The sequence below is a fragment of the Passer domesticus genome, chromosome 14 (assembly GCF_036417665.1).
Source record: "Passer domesticus isolate bPasDom1 chromosome 14, bPasDom1.hap1, whole genome shotgun sequence".
Lineage (NCBI taxonomy): Eukaryota > Metazoa > Chordata > Aves > Passeriformes > Passeridae > Passer > Passer domesticus.
In genome coordinates this window covers 8,870,049-8,891,909 of record NC_087487.1, presented here as the reverse complement: position 1 = coordinate 8,891,909, position 21,861 = coordinate 8,870,049, and the positions used below count along the sequence as shown (strand labels likewise).

Genomic DNA, 21,861 nt, shown 5'->3' with positions numbered 1-21,861 from the left:
TTTACCTATTAAAGTTTTCATTACTCTTAATATTATTTTATATTCATTTATTTTGGTTTTAAATACTAACACTTTTTTTTATCCTTTTTTATTTCTGTATGTAGTATTCTGTAATGTGGACTGTAGTGTCCTTAGCTAATTGATAAATCTTGACATCACAATTGCCTTCCATATTAGAAGAATATTCTCTTCTTCAGCATGTGAACATTCTCTTTGCACCATTTGATGATTGTGCATGCATAATTAGTTGAGTTCCTGATATGAATATCCTGATAGCAAGTGTAAATAGCCATTGCTTTCTCTAAAGAAAAAAAAAAAGAAAGCAATTCAAGTCATTTTGTATGGAAAGGGAAGTTTGCAACTAGAGATGTTTTTTTAGGAAAAGGAGCCCTGCTTTTCAGAAAAACTTAAAGAATCTATTGTATCTCAGTGTCTCTGAATATCAAGGCTGTTGTCTGATTACTGACCTCTGTTCTGTGCTGAGCAGTATTATCTTGGAGAATTTTTTTTTTTTGGCCCATATATGCTAGTATTAGCCAAGATTTTGGTACTTCCCAAAAAAACAAAAAGAAAAACAAAAATGTCATCCTCATTCTTCTTCCTCACCTAACAAAATTTTGAAGAATGGTTTATGAGGTCTTTTATCTTAAAGTGAGTGGATAACTTTATGTCTGAAGAACTGACAAAGGTGAAGAAGCATTTAGAAAGGTAAATTTCAAACAGAGTTCCAGAAGATGTAAGACTTGGTTGAGTAGAGGAACTCCAGGAAAGCCCTGTACTCTTTACTTACAGATTCTTCATTCATAATTGAGGTTATCCCTTCTCTGATTTTTTTTGTAACTTATGATAAAAAATGTTATCTGATGGAGAGGCTGGAATTTGCCTGCCAGTGAATGGAGATACTGACTTAGAGCACTGCCTGCACAGCACAAAGTTCTGTAAGTGTTAAGTCACTCCTGGGGTCATTTCCTTCCTCCCAGCTGGAGATTAAAGAGGAGGAGATTTGAGCAATGTTTCTCAGCCAATTGAAGTAGACTCTGGAATCCCTGCAAAACGTAAATTGTCAACTGAGCATTATTGATAATCAGCATTAGGTGAAAGTGATAGCACTGAGGTGTAACAGCATAACTCCTTGCAAACTGATGAAACATAAGCCAGTGAATGTTTTCTAGCATCCACAAAATACATCATCACTGCCTGCTCATACACATCCTGACGTGAATCTCTGAATTGCAGTATCAGTCACTGATGGCAAAAACCATATTCAAAAATGTAATCAATGTAAGCTTCCTCTGACAAATAGTCCCTTAGAAACTCTATAGAAAAAAAATTATGAAAAAAGAATTAATGTTATTTTAAATCGGTGCATTTGTTCTCATCTAAACCCTCTTATTTGTTTATTATTATTTGCTATTGTTCCCAAAGATCCAAATTTCTTTATAGCTCTATAGATCTCAGTTGCATTCTGCAACAGCTTCTGACTTCCTTTCTTATGTGACCATCACGTGGGAAAAGCAAACTGTTTCCCAAATTTGGATTTATGACAGAAATCAGGAGGATGGTAACTGACCATAGACCTCTACATATAGGGAGGTGGCAGTGACCTAGGATCTGCACTTGAAAAACCAAAAAAGGACAAATTGCCCTTGTCCGATGACTACTTTTAAAAAGACCTCAAATTTCCCTCTACTGTCAGTATGATGAGTAGTGTAAGAATAATTTCATTTTTCATTGGAAGTTAGTTTCTTGTTCATCCTCTCCCAAATCTGGTACTAAATGTGCAGAGGTCAGCAGCTAGTGCCCAGTGATTATGAACGGTGTGTGGTGATATTTGTTAACCTCTCAGTCTGGCAAATTTTATAGTTTGAACAAAGTATCAGTGGCATAACTTAGGAAAACAAAAACCCAACAATGGGTATGCCCTGATTGTATTTCAGAGTATGCACATTGTTGGAGTTGTTCTGTACTTACCCTGCTGCTGTGCATCCCTGGGGGCACACATGGAGATAACTGGAGCAGCCTGATGAGTAGCTGAGAGCAGAGCAAGCCTCTGACAGATAGACCAGAAATCACAGCTAAGGTGCCTCAAACCAAATTCACTTTCCATCCCGCTCAAGCCCACTAAACTTCTTACTTGAATGCTTCAAATACTGGTTCCATTGCTGGTACATGGAATGAACATCTATCTGTACATGACACCTTTCAGAACCAGACAGTGAAACACAGCCAGCCTGATGAATCACCCTGCATTCCTAAAGGGCTGTGAATTACTCAAAATAAAATCAAACCGAGTTATGCAAATTTCAACTTGCATCATAGATCAGTCCTTATTTTGCAGGGAACATTTGGAGCACATTAGGACTTGACATGCACTGCTGTGTGTTTAGCCATAATTAGTAAATCATAGTGCTTGCTTTCTTCCTGGAAAGAAAGGGATTTTCAACAACTGCACATCTCTGTTTTAAAACTGACAAAAATTGATTTCTGTGTTGTTTCTATCTCTGCTGAATCCTTCAGAAATCCTTCACTTCTAAATTATGACTGAAAATGTAATAAGTACAATATATATGGTATTCACCTTTTGAGCTTTTCTAATAGACTATTGTTTCTGATACTGTACTTTATTAAACACTTTACTACAAGCTACATTATTGTGCTGCTTTTGGCTGGGGTAGAGTTTATTTCTCCACAGTTGCCAATTTAGGGCTATGTTTTGGATCTGTGCTGGGAACACAAACGTGTTGATAACACAGAGACGTTTTCATTTCTGCTGAGCAGAGCTTGCACAGCACAAAGGCCTTTCCTTCTCCTCACTACACCCCTGAGGAGGCTGTAGTTGTACAAGATGCTGTGAGGGGACCCAGGCAGGACAGCTGATCACAACTCCCTTATGGCAAACCCTATCCCCTAACCCTAAACATGAACCCAAACCTATCTCTAGCCCTAACCCTAAGCAGGGGATGTCCCAGACCATGTGGTGCCACGTGGATGGGTGGAATGTAGGAAAATAAAGATAGTGGTGAAGGTAATCTGCCCCTAAGGGGTTACAGCTGTGCTAATTATCAAGCATTAGGAACAGGCCTGCCCTTAATAGGCCACAGCTGGATCCAATTAGGATGGGTGTGGTGAAAGAGCAGGTTGGCTGGTTGAGAAGTTAGATGGAGTTTGTGGGCTGTGCTGAGGAGTCAGTGCTGTGAGGAGCTGTACATGAGAAATCACCAAGAAGGTACAAAACCTTTGCAATAAGATAGCAACAGTGCCATGCTCAGTGTGTAACTCTGGGGAAGGAGGAGGAAGGGGTGTTCAGAGTAGCAAGGTTTGTTTTCCCAAATAACTGTGACTTGGGGTGAGGCCCTACCTTCTGGGGGATGGCTGAACACCTGCCTGCCCCTAGGAAGTGCTCAATGAATTCCTATCCTTTGCCTTCATGCCCAGCTTTTGCATTCCCTGTTAAACTGGCTTTATCTCAGCTTGTGAGTTTTCTGCCTTTCACCCATGTGGTGCTCTGCCTCGTCCCTCTGTGAGGGGAGTGAGTGGCTCTGAGGGGCTGAGCTGCCAGCTGGGGTTAAAGCACAAGCAGTACAAGGTTGCTGTTGTGTATCAAAGAGAATGCATTTTTCTGTCCACTGCCCAGCTTTCTGAGGCTATGGCAGTTTTAGGTGGGGAAAACAGGTGCAAATGCTGTGTGTCCTGCAGGTCCTGCAGCCCTGCTCTCGGAAAGGCCCAGTTGAACTGTGGCTTCCCAGAGGCTGAGCAGCCCAGGCTGGGAGCAGGAGCTGCAGTGCCCCTGTGTCAGGGAGCTGTTCTGACCTGCTCAAAAAGAACCCCCAGCCTGGCTGTGCTGGAGCACTGGGGGCATCAATACAGCAGGCCTTCAGTAGAAAAGGATTTTTCTGAGGAATAATAAAATGTACCTGGGCACGAAGTTAGGGTAGCCCGTGGAAAAGTAGTTCATTTGGGTTTTGTAATGTTCTACTGAAATTAAATGACAGCACGAGAAGTTACAATCATGTAAGGAATATATACTGTCCCAATTTAAGAAAGATACAAGACCAAAAAATAATCCACCCGTATCTTCAAGAAAAATCACAACTTCATCTTCCCAACTTCAAGATTTTTTTTTCTGACCTTGTTAATTTCTCTGCCAATGTAGAAGTGCAATTTAGGACAAGAAAGCATTGATTTCAATGATCCTCCATGTTCTGGGCTCCTGCCAGCTCTAGGGAAACCTCTCACCAAGGGTTAGGGTTATGCCTGGGGTCCAGGTTCCAAAACAGACATAACCCACAGCTCCAGGCCCGCTGCAGCTGCAAAGGACATGTTCTGGCAGTTTTGTGTTCCCCTTGGGATGCCTTTTGCAGCTGCAGTGTGCCTGGAGCTCTGTACTTTGTGGTTCTCAAAACCCTAACCCTAGGTAGAGCAGTAAAACCCAATTGCTGCTGAGCTTTGAATTTTTACTTCTCATTTTAACAAATTAATGAACCTTTCCGTATTGTTTTCATGTTAACATACTAGAAGAAAAAATTTCATTTTAGTGTGATACTGTTTAGCTAAATGATGGGAAACTGCATCTGTTTCAGTGGGCATCCATCATACCTTTAATGACAAAACTTTTCTACGTTTTATGGAATCTGTGGTGAAAAAATATAGGATATTAATAAGAAGTTGCTAACACCCTGATTGCAGGTTGCACTCTGTCTCCCTGAGCTGCAGATGGGGTCCACTTGCAGATCAGAGTACTGGCACATCTTCTCACAACAGGGAAGGTTGTGAAAGAAGTGCCTCTTATTCATCTTAACAAACTGCACAACTAGGGCAGACAGCTCTTGCAGGTCTCACTTAGCAGGGTGAGTGATATGGGTAAGGTAAAGATATTACCCTGAAATTATAATCTAATCCTTTGTGAAACTAGACAAACCATTCTTCCCTAAAAACAGGCTAGAACCAAGCTGACTTCATTATGAAGACACACACCAGTATTTTTGGTATTTTATTAAATTAAAACCACACAAAATTTAATTGCACACAAGAACACACATCTGATATTCCAATGTCATATCTCCCAAAAAAAAACTCTGTGTAACTCATCCCTTTCATGAGTAGAAATCCAATATGCAAACAGTTCTTTAATCAAAAAGGCTTTAATTCATCAACACAAGCTGAATTTCCCTTTCTAGGAATACATCATAACCACACACAGACACATACAAGATTTTCAGGCAAGTTCTGCAGCCCTGAAATAGACAAAACTTTCACAGTAAACTTGCCTATGTTTGCAGAATAAGTAAATTCCTATTACTTCCATCATTTGTCATTTACAAGCAAACTTATTTAATATTTTTAAATACTTAAAACAAATTTCACTTTAACAAGTATTTACAAAATCTTTACTAAAGATCAACATCCTGCATAAAGGTGACCTCAGGGATATATAGTTGCTACCATGCTACAGTTTGCACAGAGGGGTAAAAAGGCCATTGCTAGTTTTGGAAGGCTTAAACCTTTTATTGATATAACATAAGGACATGAACCTATGGAAGGCAGAAGAGGTCATAATTTCAGTGCAATTACCCATTCATGACTTCTTTTAAGTACATCAAGAGGATGAGTCCAAAAGACTTGGGTTTTGAATTATTGACTGCTTAGTTCTGTAAGAACTGATTTCATGGAAAGTTTTCAGGCCATCACATCTGTCTTCTACTGGTGATACGAAGAAGTTGCATAGGGACTTTCCTCATTCTCCTCCTCTCTAGAAAGAAAATGATCATCAGGTCAGGAGCATACCATTCTCAACAGTAAAACTGTAATGAAAATGCAGTTTTCCTAGTGGGTCAAAATAGGCCATGCCAGCCTTGCCTAACAGGAATATTTGCAACATAATACTGTAATTTACACATCTCTGGAGCTCCTGAGATAATGCTGAAAGTGAGTAAAGCTGTGTAAGTTCAACATCAGAATGTATTTTAAAAAGTATTCTTGATCAAATCAATAAGAAGAACTTAAAGGATAACAAGGTGGAGGGCATGCTGGAGTTCCTTTTCATTTCTTCTTTAAAAAAAATGAAGCTTAGTTAGAGGTTTGTTTCAACATTTTGAATGGCAGGAGGGACAGAGAGACCAAATGAAGCAAGAACAGGAGCAGTCAGTCATAGCTGTGGGTGGATCTGTGTCCTGATGCTGCAAGCTGTTCCTGATGTATACTTCCCTTACATCAATCCCCACTGAGACTGATCACTTGGATTTTCTTAGGAAAAAGCAATTGCTCCCAAATGCTATTGTTAGTGCAATAAGTGGATAAAGCAAAGTAATGTTGCTTTTAAAACATCCTCAAGGAAATCAGTCTGCCTGCTGTTCACTTGGCAATATTGCCTGTAAAAGAAGGGGTTATGTAAATCTATTGCAGTGCAGCATCAAGGATGCCAAGCTCCCCAAAGGTCACTGCTTTGTACTACTGTAGCTTCCAAGTTTTGTTCCTGAGAGTCCAGCCTTAAAGCTGCTGCCAAGTTCAGTGTTTTGCTAAGAACAGAAGGGCTTTACAGCTGTTACACTGTGAAAGGATTGCTTTTAATACTCTGTGTACCTTCATACAAAGGTACAGTTATCCAAAGAGTCTAATAATGCTATAAGGTTAAAATTAATTATTTCAATATCAAAACCATGAAGACTTTTCCCTAATAAACATGATAAATAAAATTTCAAACCTCAAAAAAACAAGTTTGGGATGAAACTGGTTGTTATTTCAGGGATGTGTGGTTACAGTAGTACTGAGAGCAGATTTTTAGCCTTCCTTACAAATCTACATCTGTTTACATTAGTGATGCTACCAAGCCCATACCAAGGATGCAGATATCTGTAAACATTTAAATTGTATCCTTTGTTATATCCAGTTCTGCATCCAAACTGCCATGGAATACTGTAATTCTAATAATGTATCATATGCATAAGCTTTCCATGATACATGGCATGACAGTGAAGTAAGAAAGCAAGTAACTCATGTTTAGTTGGAAAAGGACTAAGCCACTTTTACTTATAAATTCTCTCAAGACATTTTAAAGCTTTTTTCAGAATTGAAACCTATCAACACACCAAGCTTGTAAGACTGGACTGCAGGACTTTAAAATTCAACCATAACAATTTTAACAAGCTAAATATTTGAAAAAGTACATTCTGAAGTTCCAACATATGCACTTCTGGAGTGAGTGTCTAGCCACATGTGCAGAACTTACTTGCAAGTAACAATCTCCTGCTAGCTTGTGTGAGGATGAAGGAGAACTCTTATTTTCAGAGCTTAGACTCTAGTAGGGGAGAAACTTTCTATGCTCTACACTGGAAATTACTTTGTACTACTTAGTTTTGTTATGTTTCCTGGTTTAGGAGAATAAAATGTGGCAGAACTATAGCAAAAAGACCTTCCTTCTAATCAAAGGCTGCTAGAATCAGAATTTTAAGGCTTCTTGAAAGCCTTATAGGAATACCATCCATCCTGACCTGGCAACAGCCAAACACTGGACTGAAATGAGTTAGGCTGTTTGTCCCCACCTCCCTTGTGCAGGGTGCACTCGGATACAGGTGGCAGTTGTCACCAGAGGGCAGAAGCCAGCACTGGGGCTATGGGAGCTTTGAGGGGCTTCTCTACAGGGCAGGCTCTTAAGAATGATAAAGCAGCTTGTTATGCTGGAACTGAGCAAAGCAGTGACAGTGTAATGTGCAAAGTACATTTCTGACCAAGGCCTGGAACTGCTCAGCAAGAACAGCTTCTGTCTTCTGTTCCAGGCTGCAGTGCCAGGCTCTGCCACCCTACCCCAAGCCAGGGTAACGACCAGGAAATAATATTCATATAGATCTTAGAACCATACAGAGCAAGTACAAGTCTGTTCTGATGGCCTAAAAAGAAGCTGAGCTTTACATGAAATAAAATTATATACTAGTAGATCTGGTCTGTGACCCACAAGCACCACCATGGCAGTGTGTGTATGTTTAATGACCAAACAATTTACTTCACTTTTAAGATGCTTAAAATAGCAAAGTGCTAAGTCATAGCAACATTCTCCTTCAGGGGATGGAAAAGGAACAGCACAGCACAGCATTACAACACTCTGTAGTGCTGTCTCTTCCTGTTTGCTGTCGCCACTTTGCCCAGTGGGTTACAGGAACTGAAAGAAGTCTCCTCCAAGCTATGGTGTGCATCAGGCCACAATAACCACTTCTGTAAGAGCAAGGACACCTGACTGCAAGTACACTCAAATGCTTGGATGCTTCTAGAATGCACAATTAAACAAGGCAGCAATCTGAGTTGTTAGTTTTGGGATGTCTGAAAGGATTCTCCACAGACAGCCTCCTTTGCTGAGCCTCTTTTCTCAGCTGATAGCCAACAAGGGTGAAAAATTATTGGGCAAATTATCTCAGTTTGGAAGGCTTCAAGACCACACTCTTTCCTAGGTTCAGGTCAAGGCAAGTGACCAAGTGAATGTATTTTCTCAAACTATCACAACTGCTTTATAATGAGTATTGTTCCCTAATATACAAATACATGCATTAATAACATATGCTACAGAGAACTGTATTAATCCTTTTGCATTTCGCCTGGCCTACTATAAAAACATTGCTCAAAACAAAAAGGCTTTATTGCCTTGAGCTGCATCTTGGGTGAATACGCATGATTAATGACTCATTAACTCATGATTTCTTGCTCAATGAAACTCTAGTAAAGGTACTATTACATGTAAATCTAGCCATGTGCTTATATAAACTCTAATAGTGAAAGGCAGCTGGCACAAACTGAGTGGATCACATTCTATAACCTTCTATGCTCATCTGCTTGCACAGCTATTATAGTTTAATATCTAGACTAAATCTGCAACTATGTGCTCCCCAATTTTTTTACCTAAACTTTATTCCTTTAAGATCACTTAAGGGAGTGACTCTAAGAGTTCTAATTAAACAATATAATTCACTCTAAGCTGCCTTTGTAGCACAGGGTGTGCGGTTTAATCCAAATCAGTGTACATCTGCACATGCATTCTTGGCAACTTAAAGGAGGCTAAAGTAAAGAGCAATTTAGTGGATGTGGTTCTCACCATCTGTCAAATCAGGCTCATGGTATGGTGAGAAGTTTTGCCTCTTTAACTTCATGAGCTGATAGTCTGCTTCTGCTTGCAGTTTTGTGAGCTCCAATGTTCCTTTTGGTGGTAGTGGATGAACTCCAGGTGCTCCTTTGGTACTCTTAAGCAGGCACAGAAGTATTTGGAGTGTTGGCACATCAGGTTCTAAACAGGCCTTGACAAGGCAACCTGAATACAGGCCAGAGCAGCTGGAAACAGCACTCTAATTTCATAAATGGTTTACACTCTAAGAACAGAAAACTTGCATATTCATGAGGCTGGTTTATTAACATGGCTGTCCAATTTCCAAAGGCTTTCTGCTCCAAGCAAGGGACATGAAAGGACTGGGCAGGAAGGAGAACAGGTGCCTTCTTAGGAGCTGCTGGAGCACAGAAAGGAATGTAAAGGAATGTTGCCACCTTCCAGTCTGGACCCAGACATACCATTGATGGTACACAGCTAAAAGGATCTCCAAGGTTTTAGGCAATGGTCTCTCTCTACTCCTGTCCTCTGCAGTAGAACCATCAGCTTTGGTCCTTTGCCCCTTCCTGCCACGGTATAAAGGGGTCTGTCCTGTCTGACTGTTGGAGAGGACAAGGCAAGGATGGCTTTTGTGAGCCATAAAGGAAAGCCAGGGGCAGTGATGTAGAAGGGATTATTATGAAGAATATCAGATGCACAGGAAGCTATTTCTCTTCAGAAGCTTTGGGCAACATCCTGCTCAGCAGACTGCCTGCAGCTCTGTACTTCATGCTTCCTGTAACATCCTGACCAATAAAAACCTGTTACATGCATTCAACAGCATTACCTGCCAAATCTGCACAGGAGGTGGGAAAATAACTCATCCTCCTGTATACATTATTTCTTGGGAGGTGACTTGGTACCAGGTCCACAGTTCCCAATTTGTAACTGAAGCAGTACAGGAAATGGGAATTAGTGGCAGCAGTGTACCATTTGTGCAGTGTCACTTCCACTGTATTGGCTCTGCTCATGGTGCAGCAATGTCTAAGTGAATTTTCTTCTTCAAATTAGCATGCTGTTTTGTTGAAGGGATGTTAAAATAATTGCCTTCCTCTGGCAGGGACTGTGGTTTCCTGTTACGCACTTTAACTGCTGGGTCAACACCTACTCTGATCTGTGGTAGGTACGTACATCTAATGATCTGAAAGTCAGCAGCAGTGTATTTTGATAGATGCTCTATGTTGCTTCAAATATAACAATGGAAGTGGATGAGTTTGCTCAGAGAAGGTTTTGAGTTTCAGCAACTATTTTTCCTTTCATGCAACCAATTCAAAAGAAAGTAACTGACAAGTGTGATAAGATGTGAAAACACTCCAGCCTTCCCTGTGCTCTGAATGTACCTGGTCATGAGAATAGCAGGCACTTGCTGTTGACAAATAAAAACCACAGATGCTGAGACCCCACAAAGAGGGGTCAGCTTAGACTGCAATGCCTTCAGGGTGAGATTACCACGTTTAACACCAAAAGTGGCATTTACCTGACATTGTCATCTTTTAGTTTTCTGGCTGCTTGTTTGGATAACTTAATCTGCAAGTCCAATCTCTGTAGGAAATCTTTGGCAGATAATTCTTCTGGTGCAGTGGGCTGATTGTCAGGCTCTGGAGGACTGGGAGAAGAACTACTTTCTTCCTGAACTGCCACTGGTCCTTCATCACAAGAAGGGGAGCTGTCAACAGTTTCATTCTCAGGAGACTCCAGTGAATTGAGTCCATTGAACAGTAATGGTTTCTCTGATATAACCGGAATATTCAGTGTTTTCCTCAGAAATATACAGTCATTAGTGAAAAGTTTATTTGCCCTCTTTATTTGTTCCATCTGAAAAAGATAGAAAAAATATAAGCCATTAGGTTTTGGCAAAGCATAAAGCATTAACTTTCTCAAGTAGTACACAATCTTTAGTTAAGATAAATCTATACTTTCTTTGCAGCAGCAATTATTTCAGGAGTGAATTTGTTTGCATTCAGAGTGATTCCAGAGTGCACGTTCTGTTTCAGCCTTGCTAACACCATAGCTTTATGTGCACTTCACTCCACAATACTGCTTTTTTAAAAGTCTTGCACTACCTAAAGATGCTGTCCTTGAACAGTCTTGCAGTCTCTATGCATGCTCACAGGAACAGCCTACCAAAGAGCAAAAATTCTACCACAAACGTACTTTTGATTTGGATTTATATTAGAATAAGGTTCAGAACTGCTAGCAGCTCCTGTAGGTGAACTCTCTGGTAAAAATGATGCAGAATCCAAACAAGGGGGATAAAACTACCATGAGGGTTCAACCTGTTGATGCAGATGACTGAAATGGTGAAAGGCTTAGATTGAATAATCACATTTAAAAACTGAACAGCTAATATCCAGTGTCACAAGCAAGAGAAGATCACTACTCTTCCAGCTCCTAAAGCTTGGAAACCATTTTTAGTAAGGCTCAAAGAGTATAAGGGTGCAAGTTCTTTCCCAAGCTTCATTTATGAGCACCTTCATTTATCTGCAGGGTATAAAGGAAGTTCACCTGACTTAGTAAGAGTTTGGTCTCACTGAGACTTCTGATGGCTCTAGGGTGAATGTCAATTGTTAAAATCTCTATAAGTTGTCTGTCTTGATAGGTATAAAAAAGTTCAAAATACTAGCTGGAGCTTTTCTGGAAAAATACAATACAGAAGCTGAAAATTGAGAGCCTACAGCAGGGGAGTTGGAAGGTGATGCTTCAATAGCTGATAAATAATGCACTGCACTGCTATTCTCTCTCCTATTTCACTGTAACTTTACCTCTGGTTATTTCTTCCCAAAATACCAGCTCATAGCATTTGGGAGTCTGTACCTCTGCACGGAGCAGTAATGAAAAGGAAAGTACTTGGTTCTAAAAAGAACATCCCTCAGCCATGAGCAGGTTATTTCATATGTGCAATACAACTCCTACAACTCAGTGTGACTCTGTACATTCAGAGGTGGATGGAGAGCAGGATTTAACAAGAGTTTTCTTTTTTTAGTACTAGAACAACTGAAGTAATGCCCATTAGCTACAATCTAGCATAGTGAAAAAGCAAAAGATTCAGCACATGCTTATATTTTAAAATTTTAACTGAAGCTGTAAACTGGTACAGAACTAATTAATCAAAACTGCTTCTACTGACAATGAAATATAGTCCTTTTCCCCTAAAAGGGATACAGCACTTGCACTGAACCATAAATTGGCTGAACCATAAACATGAATTCCCAGTGTTAATTTACTCAAAAGGAAAATACAACAAATGCAAGTTCTAAAGATTAATAGGCAGTATCTGGGGGAGGGGGTGAAGGGCAGAGGATGAGGCCAAACAAAGCACACTGATCCCTCTCCCCAGCATGGTATTTTTATCTATCTTGAACTGTCTATGCCAAGTCATGCAAAGGCAGCCACTGGACAGGATGTCTCTGGCTACAAATTAGCTCCCAGTGAGGAAAACCACAGGGAAAAGTCCTAAAACCAGTAATACTGGAGGCAATGGCAGCCAAAGATAATTGTGATGTTTCCATTACAACTCTCACTTGCAGCCAAGAATACATGATGCAGGAAGCAAACAGAAGGACTCTTTAGAAGAAATCTGTCTCTGTCATTGTGTGGACACACAACAGCCTGCATTCTGCTGAAAGCAAATGTGTTTGCATACGTTCCTACCCTGGGCTGAAACCCATGGAAACATGAACACAATGGCTGATTTTGCTGAACTTGTCATTGCTCTGAGGGACATTTCATGTCAGTTCAACCTCTCTCAACTGCAGTCTATAATGATGCAGCTCTGGCTTCTTAAGCAGAACACTTATTAAATCAAATAACCAATGAGATGTTGGGAAAAATCCCAACATGTGGATTTTACATCATTAGCACAGCAAAAACTTATGAAATTCATAAACAAAATTTATGGTTCGCAGCTTAGAGGTGTTTGTACAGGTTTGATTCACAACTTCACTTTAGCTGAAAGGGAGCAGTAAATAGCTTAGGAATGCCTTTTTTCTAGAAAACTACTATTTTAGTGATGGGTTTGTATTGTTGAAGGTGATAGAAGGTTTTAGTAGATCTTGCAGACCAAGAGGAGGAAAAGAAGCCACTCCAGTCAGAACCTAATAGTTGGACACTACACTGTAGCTCTTCTAGAAGGAGCCCAGCTGGAAGGTGCTGTTTGCAGCTGCTGTCCAAGTGGCACTGACGGTACCAGTGCCACACTCATCAGCTGCTCAGCCCTGAGCAATTTTCTGTGTTGGGACTACTGAAGCTGCACACTGGAATACGGGCTCCACGTAAGTGGGAATGAAGCAGGGTGGGTCATTCCTGCTCCATCTGGAATGGAAGTAGAAGGGCCTGCTGGAAGACTTTACTGGACTCTGCATGTCCTAGGCTCGTGTAAGACTTTCAACATTTTTCTCAGAAATGAACTTTCTTTCTCCCTAGAAAGTGAGCACAAAAGCAGCAACACTTTGAAATCAGTGATACATGTGTTTCACCTCTGGACTGGTAGGCAGAGCACAACGGAACAATGCTTAGCCCTGAAGCTACTGGAAGAAATTCCTTCTCTTGAAGCCTGTGTGTCAAGCTCAAAAGAATGCTTTTTTAAGGGTAAGTTTGATTACCCTGATCTCCGTTTTTAGCCAGCAGTGAGTGTAGCAGTGCACAGCGGTGTGAGTACAGGTTCATGGTGGAGCAGCTGTGAGCACTTCCCCAGGCGCCCTGCCCGCCCCGGGCACCAGCGCTGCGTGCTGACCCCTCCGGGCAGGCCGTGACTTCTGCTGCCAGCATTCTAAATGCTGAAACTAAAACCCACACCGCACCCACACCGTTCCCTGCCCTGTGTGTAGGCAATGCCCTGTGGGGGCATTCTTGCTGTCACTCTGGCCCAGCTTCCCCCACTATCGGGGCTGTATTCTCCAGGCTATGGAGGAGATGCTGTGGCTGCCCCATCCCTGCAGGTGTCCAAGGCCAGGCTGGATGGAGCTCTGAGCAGCCTGGTCTAGCGGCACGGGGTTTGGAACCGGATGATCTTTACGGTCTCTTCCAGCCCAGGCCACTCTCCGGCTCCAAGCGCCGCTCCCGGCCCCGCCGGCGGTGCTCCCTTACCGTGACGCCGTACTTGAGGGCGATGCCCTGCAGCGTGTCCCCGGCGCTCAGCCGGTGCTCCACGTAGCGCTCGGCCAGCGGCGCGGCCACGCTCGCCGTGCTGCCGTACGAGCGGGCCTTGGTGCGGGCGAGCCGCTGCGACAGCTCGGCCTCCGACTCGGGCCCGCCCGCCGGCTCCTGGCGCAGCGCCTCGGCCATGCTCCCGCCCGCTCAGCGCCCGCGGCCCCGCGCCGCCGCCCCGGGCATCGCCCCGGCCCCGGCCCCGGCGCGCCGGACACGGGCCCGGCCCCGGCGGAAGCCCCGGCTCGGCCCGGCAGCCCCGCCCGGCGCGGAGAGGCCGCATGCGCGGGGAGCGCCCGCCCCGCGCCGCCGGCCGCGGCGGCCTGGGGAGAGCCGGGCCGGGCCCTCAGCAGCCCTGAGCAGCTCCGAGCAGCCCTCAGCAGCTCCGAGCAGCCTTCAGCAGCCCTGAGCAGCTCCGAGCAGCCCTCAGCAGCTCCGAGCAGCCTTCAGCAGCCCTGAGCAGCTCCGAGCAGCCCTCAGCAGCTCTGAGCCGTTCTCAGCAGCCCTGAGCAGCCCTCAGAGCCCCGCGCGGAGCGCACGATTGCCCTGTAGCCGCTGGCGAGAGCCGGCGCTCAGTGCCCGTGGCTGGTCGGGCTCCAGCGCGTTTGCCAGCGGCAGGCTCGGTGGTGCGGTCCGTCAGAGTGTAAAAAGGAGTGATTCGGGCATAAGTGCACAAATATGAAAGTCTAATTATGCCAGATTTATTGAAACAGTAAGAATGGGAAAACTCATTCCAGGAAAATAACTTGTGACTTTGAATCATAGAATCCGTAACATGTTTTGGGTTGGAAGGGACCTTAAAGATCACCTATTTCAGACCTCTCACTGTCCACTAGACCACGATGATCAGAGCCCCATCCAACCTGGCCTTGAATACCTCCAGGGGTGGAGTGTCCACAACTTACCTGGGAATCTCTTCCAGTGCCTCACTAGCATCACCGTAAATTTTTTTTTGCAAATATCTAATCTAAACCTACCTTCTTACAGTTTGAACCCATTCCCCATTGGCCTGTCACTACAGGCTCTTGGCAGATAGTCTTGCCTCAGAAGTTCCCTTCAGGTATTGGAGTACATGTTACATCTAATTAATTGTAATGTGTTCTTAAGTGAGTACTTCTCGCCAAGAAACCTGGCAGTGGGCTTGGAAAGCTGATCCACAGTTGCTGAACTGGAGCTTTCTAACAAAACCTGTATGTCACAAATAGATGGTGCACATGTGTGCACCCTGTACAGACATAACACGTACCAAAATACCAACAAGTGTCCAGAGCAGCCTGCCCTGGGTGCCTGTGCTGGAGCAGGGCTGTTGGAAAAGATACCTCTCAAAGGTCACTTCCAACCTCAGCCAGGCTGGGAATCTGGGTAGTGTGTGTGTGTAACACCAGCATAGTGTAATTTTTTTTCCCTGTGAAATCCTAGAAAAATAGATCTCTATCTTAAACCTAAGCAAAAAAGTCATGCATGTCATAACCTCAGCATTCCTCAGTCCAGTACGTAGTCACACAAGTATCTTAAAAAAAAACCAAACCTGACATAATACCTAGTTGTAACTTTCAGATTTTGTTCAGTGGTGGCCATGGAGTCTCTTTAAGGAATACAGTGTAAAAATCAAGACAGATCTCAGAAACATTGTTAATCTGGGCTCAAGTTTCCAGATGTAAGTTAGGAAAATACAAAAGTTGTCCTGCAAGCACCACAAGTTGCTGGTAAGGACTGACACATCAGCACCTCACCATCACATGAGGAGCCAGTGTGACACTCCTGAATGGGGACTGTAGGCAATGCACAGACAGACCAGAGCAGTACAAGAGACTCTAAACCGATGGCAAGAAAAGGTTCAGTTTCATTTTTCTGCAGTCTACAATAGATTTGGGAAGTTGAAGGCTCCCCTAGGGATGTCAGTAGAGTTTATCCCAGCTTTAGAAAGTGAGAACCAGATTATGACATCTCAGTGCTTTCAAGTCCTTGTGAAACAACCTGATCTGCAGAGCTGCATCAGCACTTCAGCCATGACCCACCTAGCAAAGAGCTGAACTGCAGGTCAGCACTTATTGAAAATGTCTTCTGTGTGTGCAGCGTGGAGCCAGAGATCAGCTTCAGCCTCTTCAGGCTGATTAATGGAAGTTACAAACATCTGGATGCCTGCCTGGAGCTGGAATCACGCAGACCAGTTACTTCAGCTAAAATGGCTCTTAGTAAAGGGGAGCTGCAATTTGAGAAAATGGAAATGTTGTTTTACATTAGTGATACAATCAGCTGAACATGCAATATCAATTAGTCTGGAAATGTGCTTGACAGGTACACTAATATTAGACAGTATTATTCCCTCTAATGTTATCTTAAACTCTATTTGTATGAAAGAGTGTGCAATACACTTTAAATCAGCTATCACAATTCTGACAACAGCAGAAGCATCCCTTGTGATAGTATAAAGATACCACAGGTATTTTAATATTGAAAGCTTTATTTTAGTAATAAACCTTTGCAAGGGTAGATGAGGGTGGTTTTTTTTCCCTGGAGTTTCTGGATTGTCCTTTGTGTCAGCAATTTGTGTAAATGTTTGTCTCTTATCTCAAAATCCATATTATAGCCAGAGGAACATTTGCATCTGGGATGTTGCCAAGATACTTGATCTGATTAGCTGACTGCTTCTTTTTCTACATGAAGTGAATACCCTCTAAACAAAAATTGAGTTAGAAATTTGAGCAAGATCTTCATTTAGGCAACCCGTTTTTACCTGTATCTTCTAATTTGCATTCCAAGTTACAGAAGAAACTAGAAGTGTCTTGCTAATGACACTTCATTTTAAAAATTGTGTCTGACCTCACACAAGTGGAGATCCTCTAGCAGGGACGTGTTCCGACCTAGATAATATTGGTTTTGCATTCTTACATGAAATATTTGGACAGGAATTGGTTAAGGCCAGAAAATATATATTTCAATATTTACTCATGCAGTAGTAGTTAATGGTAGTTCTAGTGAATATTAAGTAACTTTCTGCCTCTTCTGTCATTCTGAATTTCTGAGGATGAGGTTTTTCTTTTTAGTAACGCTTCATGATAAATCTTCTAAATAACCAACCGTATTTAAGTCTGTGTTACTTCCAGTGAGTATTGGATATCTAGCTGCCATTTTATCATTGAGAACCATTCATATCTAGATCACTAAGTGCACAGTGATCATGATTTTTTTAAAAATATTACATGGATCAGCAGACTACAGTCAGCAATCTTCTAAAACAGAAATCAGTATCAGCTCAGTCTAGTTATGGTGGCCATATAATTTAATGATAAAGTAAGTAGAGAAGAGAAGAGAATGCCTTCTGGCTAATTAATCACTCTGTTAGTGGTCAGCTATTCATCACCTACTTTGCCAGTAAAGAAGCTCAAGCTTGCTTAGTAAAGGATAAATGGAAGCTGAGCGTTTCCTAGCTTTGATGTTTATGATGATGCAAGCCAGGAACATTACCATTTATAATAGTTGCACTGATGTAGGACAGAGAACAATGAAAAACCCCATCCTTGTGGGCTATTTGTGTGGGCAGATTCGCACTAATTAGGACAGTACAGAGGAAAAGAAGGCTGCCCTCTGGTAATGAGTCGTGTATCAAGCTAAACCGTCCACCTCTGCTCATGTTGTAACCTCTGACAGAAAAAATAGGACAAAGATCAGAGACAAATCCTGCCTTTTAAGAATAATAGCCCTGGGTTCTTCAATTAATTGCAGCGAGGAGAGAGGGTCTTGCATGAATTTCAAAAGGAAAGTAGGATCATCTGAACTGGTGAACATTACTTAAGATGTGCACATCTTCCTCATCAAAATAAGCCCATTATGTAGCTGTAGCAGCTGGGAGCCATTATTAATATTTAATGCTCTTAGCAGGGGTTACTGTGGGTTTCTCTATTAAGGTTACAGGACAAAGTTGCAATATCATATGCTATGTGTTTGCATTCTTTGAGCTTTTTTGGCTTTGTATAAAGTTTTAGTGAAGTTTTATTAATTCCCCTTCCTTACCCTTTGCAGAACCTGAATATTTTTCTAAGCTGGACTGTGGTGCATGATTATTTATTCTTCATTGCCTCCAGCTTTACTAGTCCATCATCTGCCACTTAGCCATGTGAGTATTGCAAGTCCCATTATGGTAGGAGCAATCTTGCACAGGAAAGGATGAAACCAGTTTGGGTCCCATGGCAAGGGATAGCTCCTGCTAGATGTTGTGTTTCCTCCAGTATCATTGCAGGGCGTCCCCGAACTGGTCATAATTAGCAGTGACTCCATGATTCTCAGAAGGCTGATCAATAATCTTTATTATAGTATATTATTAAGAAACCAATTGTTTTTTATAGACAGCTGCGATTTGCTGGGGAAATTTGCGATATACCTGGACCCAATTGGTCCTTCAATCTAAACACCATCACCAGTGGCCAAGAAAGCAGTGGTTAAGAAACCACCCTTTGGTAAACAAATCTCCATAACACATTCCACATGTTCACAACAACAGGTGCAGCAAGTGAAGATAAGAATTGTATCTCATTCTTTTCTTTGATCTTCTCATAGACTTTTCCCCAGGACAATGCCTGGGAAAGTTGTTTATCTCTGTGGCCAGAGAGCTGCTGCCACACTCCAGCCGTGTGGTTTTTGGTGTGACCTCCAGGAAAATGATGATACCACTCAGCCTCTCCTTCTTAACTACATCCTTTGACTGATATTTGCTTTTTACTTGTGCATGTTGAAAGGACAGACAGTTCTTGAAAATTTCATAGTTGTTTTCACTGAAAACAGGTGGGCTGAATATGTAGGATGGAATCCCCATGTTCTGCACATCTCAGTCTAAGAGGACACCATCCATGGCTGCACTAGCCCTGGGACATGGGGCCAGCAGGCAGTACTCCCTACAGCATGAGGCACTTGGCAGCCAGGGAGCTCCTGCTCACAGTGCTTTGGAGGAGGGTGGGACAAGCTCTCCACTGGCTCTTCAGGGACCCTCTCTGGCCTTCAGGGGTTTTTTTTGCTCATATTTTGTTTATACCTTTTTTTACGGTTTATCAATTTTTTCCTTGAAGTCATAAAATCCTTGAAATCCAATTGTTTACAGCTTTTTCTGGTTTATAAGTTATCAGGCAATGAAGCCAACAGTACAGAAGGGGGGAACATTTGGAGCAGCATCATCATCCTATATGTCCTTTAACATCATAAACTACATAAATCACTGTTCTACATTAAGAAGCGATTGTTAGGAAGGTGCCCTGGGACAGTATCTGCTGTCCTTCAATGACTACTGGATTAAATGTACTCAATTTAGAGCTAAAATGTCAGGCTAGAGCCTTCTTTACATTCATGCCTCGCTGATGACGTGCAGCCTGAGATTATATGTAGCAGATGGCTCGATGTTGACTAACTTCACAATGCCTCAGTAGCACATTTCCTTTTGCTCTGGGTAGCACATTAGTGACAGGAGACATTGGCAGTGCACCTTTTATCTCCTGAGCTGCCTCAGAGATTTGCTGGGGAAATTGCCTTATGTTACTAATCTGTTGCTGTCCATGTAAACCCTGCTGCAGGATGGCAGGACATCATGCTCATTTTGGAAGGGGAGGAGGGCAAAAATAGTGCTGAAAACATGGAAGTAAGTGTGTGTGAAGAACAGTGAACCTTCTGAATCATTCCATTATCATTGGACCTCATCATGGGATATTTGATTTCAGTTTCTGGAGTGAAATGAATGTCAAATTACCAATTACCATTGAAGAATACTTCTGGGTTCCAACATGTTTTTAATTTAGCTTCTGTGTGTTTCTATTCACATTGCCTGGGCTGCTTCCCATAAGCGTGCTCTGTTCACATGCACCTACAACACAGGTACAGCTGGGATCCTCACAGGATCCTCACCATGATGCCACCCTGCCATCACTGCTGAGCCTGCTGGTGCCAAGTGAGCAACGGTGTCTTCCTTTTCCTGCTGAATTCAAATTCAGTGCAATTAACCCCCACTTTAGACTCTTTTGATTAAAAAACAACAAACACAGTAAATCTGGATGTAATATGGATATTAATGGCAGCTTCATTGATGTGCTGTGAGTCACTTCTGAAATCACCTGTATTTATTGAGTGCAGAGGATGCCTCAGACTACAGCACCCCAGGCTGAAGGTGGTGGCCCTTGTGGCACTCCTCTGAGAGCAGAGTCCTTGTGTGAAGGAAAGCTTCTCTGGAATAAGAAGGCAAAACAATTACATGAGTGCATATGAAGCTGTGTAACAAGTTTCTATTCTAAGAGCTCTCTTTGCCTTCCATACAAAGTTTACCAGTGTTTATTTTCTTTCTGTTGGTATATTTTAATTTTATCTAATTGGTCTTGTAGCCCATGTTTTCATTCAATGTCCAAAACTGGAGTATGTTTTTGGCCTCTGACTATTTTTAGCTGGTGTAAGTAGAGCACTAAACCAGCAGCATTCATGCATTTTTTTTACAGGCTTCTTGCTTCAGCAGTGGGCCCTGGAAGTGCCTTGGCATTATTGAAGTGAAAAGGTGGTGATGGTCCAAGTGGGTCATTGTTTTGTATCCTGACTGTTACTGGGTGCTGCTCCTTAGCTTTTAAAGTCACCATTGTACAAGAACTTCCTCAGATCTGGTCAAAAGAGAGTTGGCTGCTCTGAGTGAAAACTTTTTCTTGGATAAAATGTTTCTGTTGGAGGAGGGAGAGACTCGGGTGTCCGTGCATCCGTTTTTCCTTTAGGTAGCTAAGCCATATGTAAACTACTGTGCCTGTACAGTCTCTGCTCAGATTTATCTGGTATTGACCTCATATTCCTTCACTGCTTGCACTTCAGTTCTCTGCTCGTGTTGCCTCCCTGTTTAAATAGCTACAGCAAGCTTGAAGATCAGTCTGCAAGCAAAATCCTCACAGTGAGCTAACACAGTCCGGCAGTTTGGTGTCCTTCATTTTTGTTCCCATGTCTTTTTTATTTTACTGAAATGCTGCCCTCGAGTGGCGACCAGCTGATTGATCCCAACGGGAGACCGAGCTGTTCCTGCTGTCTGGCCGGTGCCCTGCTGCCCTTTGGGAGGTAAATGTTCCTGCTGGCCCGAGCACAGCGGGCTGCAGGGTCAGCATCCAGCAGGAGCAGCTGCTCAGCCTGCTCTGTGCAGGAACCGGCTGGAGGTTACCCAGCAGTGCTATGGCACAGCAGCTGGAGCTCCCTGACACCAACGGTGTCCTCAGCTTTTACAAGAGGATGGAGAACTGTAATTCTGAAGGAAATGTAATGTTTTGAAGTGTTTATCTGATCACAAGCCCTCTGAATTTAATTTATATGATTATTTCTTGCAACCTGTTGCACTGTTTCTTTACATGAGTTCAAGGTTTTACCATAGAAACTGTTTGCAGAAGAGCATTTTTCTGTGACAGGGTAAAGATCTCTGAGCCTGTCTAAGCAGTACCTCCACTGGGTCTTAGGAGGGAATGTCATGTAGCAAAGGGCCTGCATGAAGGTCCTGAATGAGCTTCAGAGCACCTCAACAGTACATTAAGTTAGAATACAACATCAGGAGTTAATAAAAGGATAAAGGTGGTTTGTGGTAAAGCAACTTGAGGCGT

At 42.6% G+C, this 21,861-nt stretch overlaps 1 protein-coding gene and 1 long non-coding RNA gene across 2 annotated transcripts; one reads left to right on the top strand and one right to left on the bottom strand.

Annotated features, from left to right (window-relative positions):
* Positions 1–4,977: 4,977 nt before the first annotated feature.
* LYSMD2 (LysM domain containing 2) lies at positions 4,978–14,542 on the bottom strand. Its single transcript, XM_064388668.1, has 3 exons — positions 14,207–14,542; positions 10,599–10,936; positions 4,978–5,749 (listed from the first exon to the last, which is right to left on the bottom strand). The coding sequence occupies exons 1-3, from the start codon at positions 14,402–14,404 to the stop codon at positions 5,698–5,700; spliced, it is 588 nt and encodes a 195-aa protein (XP_064244738.1). The 5' UTR covers positions 14,405–14,542; the 3' UTR covers positions 4,978–5,697.
* LOC135280599 (uncharacterized) lies at positions 13,502–21,428 on the top strand. Its single transcript, XR_010347472.1, has 4 exons — positions 13,502–13,708; positions 18,290–18,383; positions 20,737–20,822; positions 21,095–21,428. It is a non-coding gene; the product is annotated as an uncharacterized LOC135280599 (long non-coding RNA).
* Positions 21,429–21,861: the final 433 nt, after the last annotated feature.

Excerpts from the sequence above, each read along its gene's own strand:
- LYSMD2 (XM_064388668.1), bottom strand. The coding sequence starts at position 14,404 with ATGGCCGAGGCGCTGCGCCAGGAGCCGGCGGGCGGGCCCGAGTCGGAG. Across the intron at positions 10,937-14,206 it reads CCCTCAAGTACGGCGTCACG|ATGGAACAAATAAAGAGGGC; the intron begins GTAAGGGAGCAC and ends TATCTTTTTCAG. Across the intron at positions 5,750-10,598 it reads CTAAAAGATGACAATGTCAG|AGAGGAGGAGAATGAGGAAA; the intron begins GTAAATGCCACT and ends TTTTCTTTCTAG.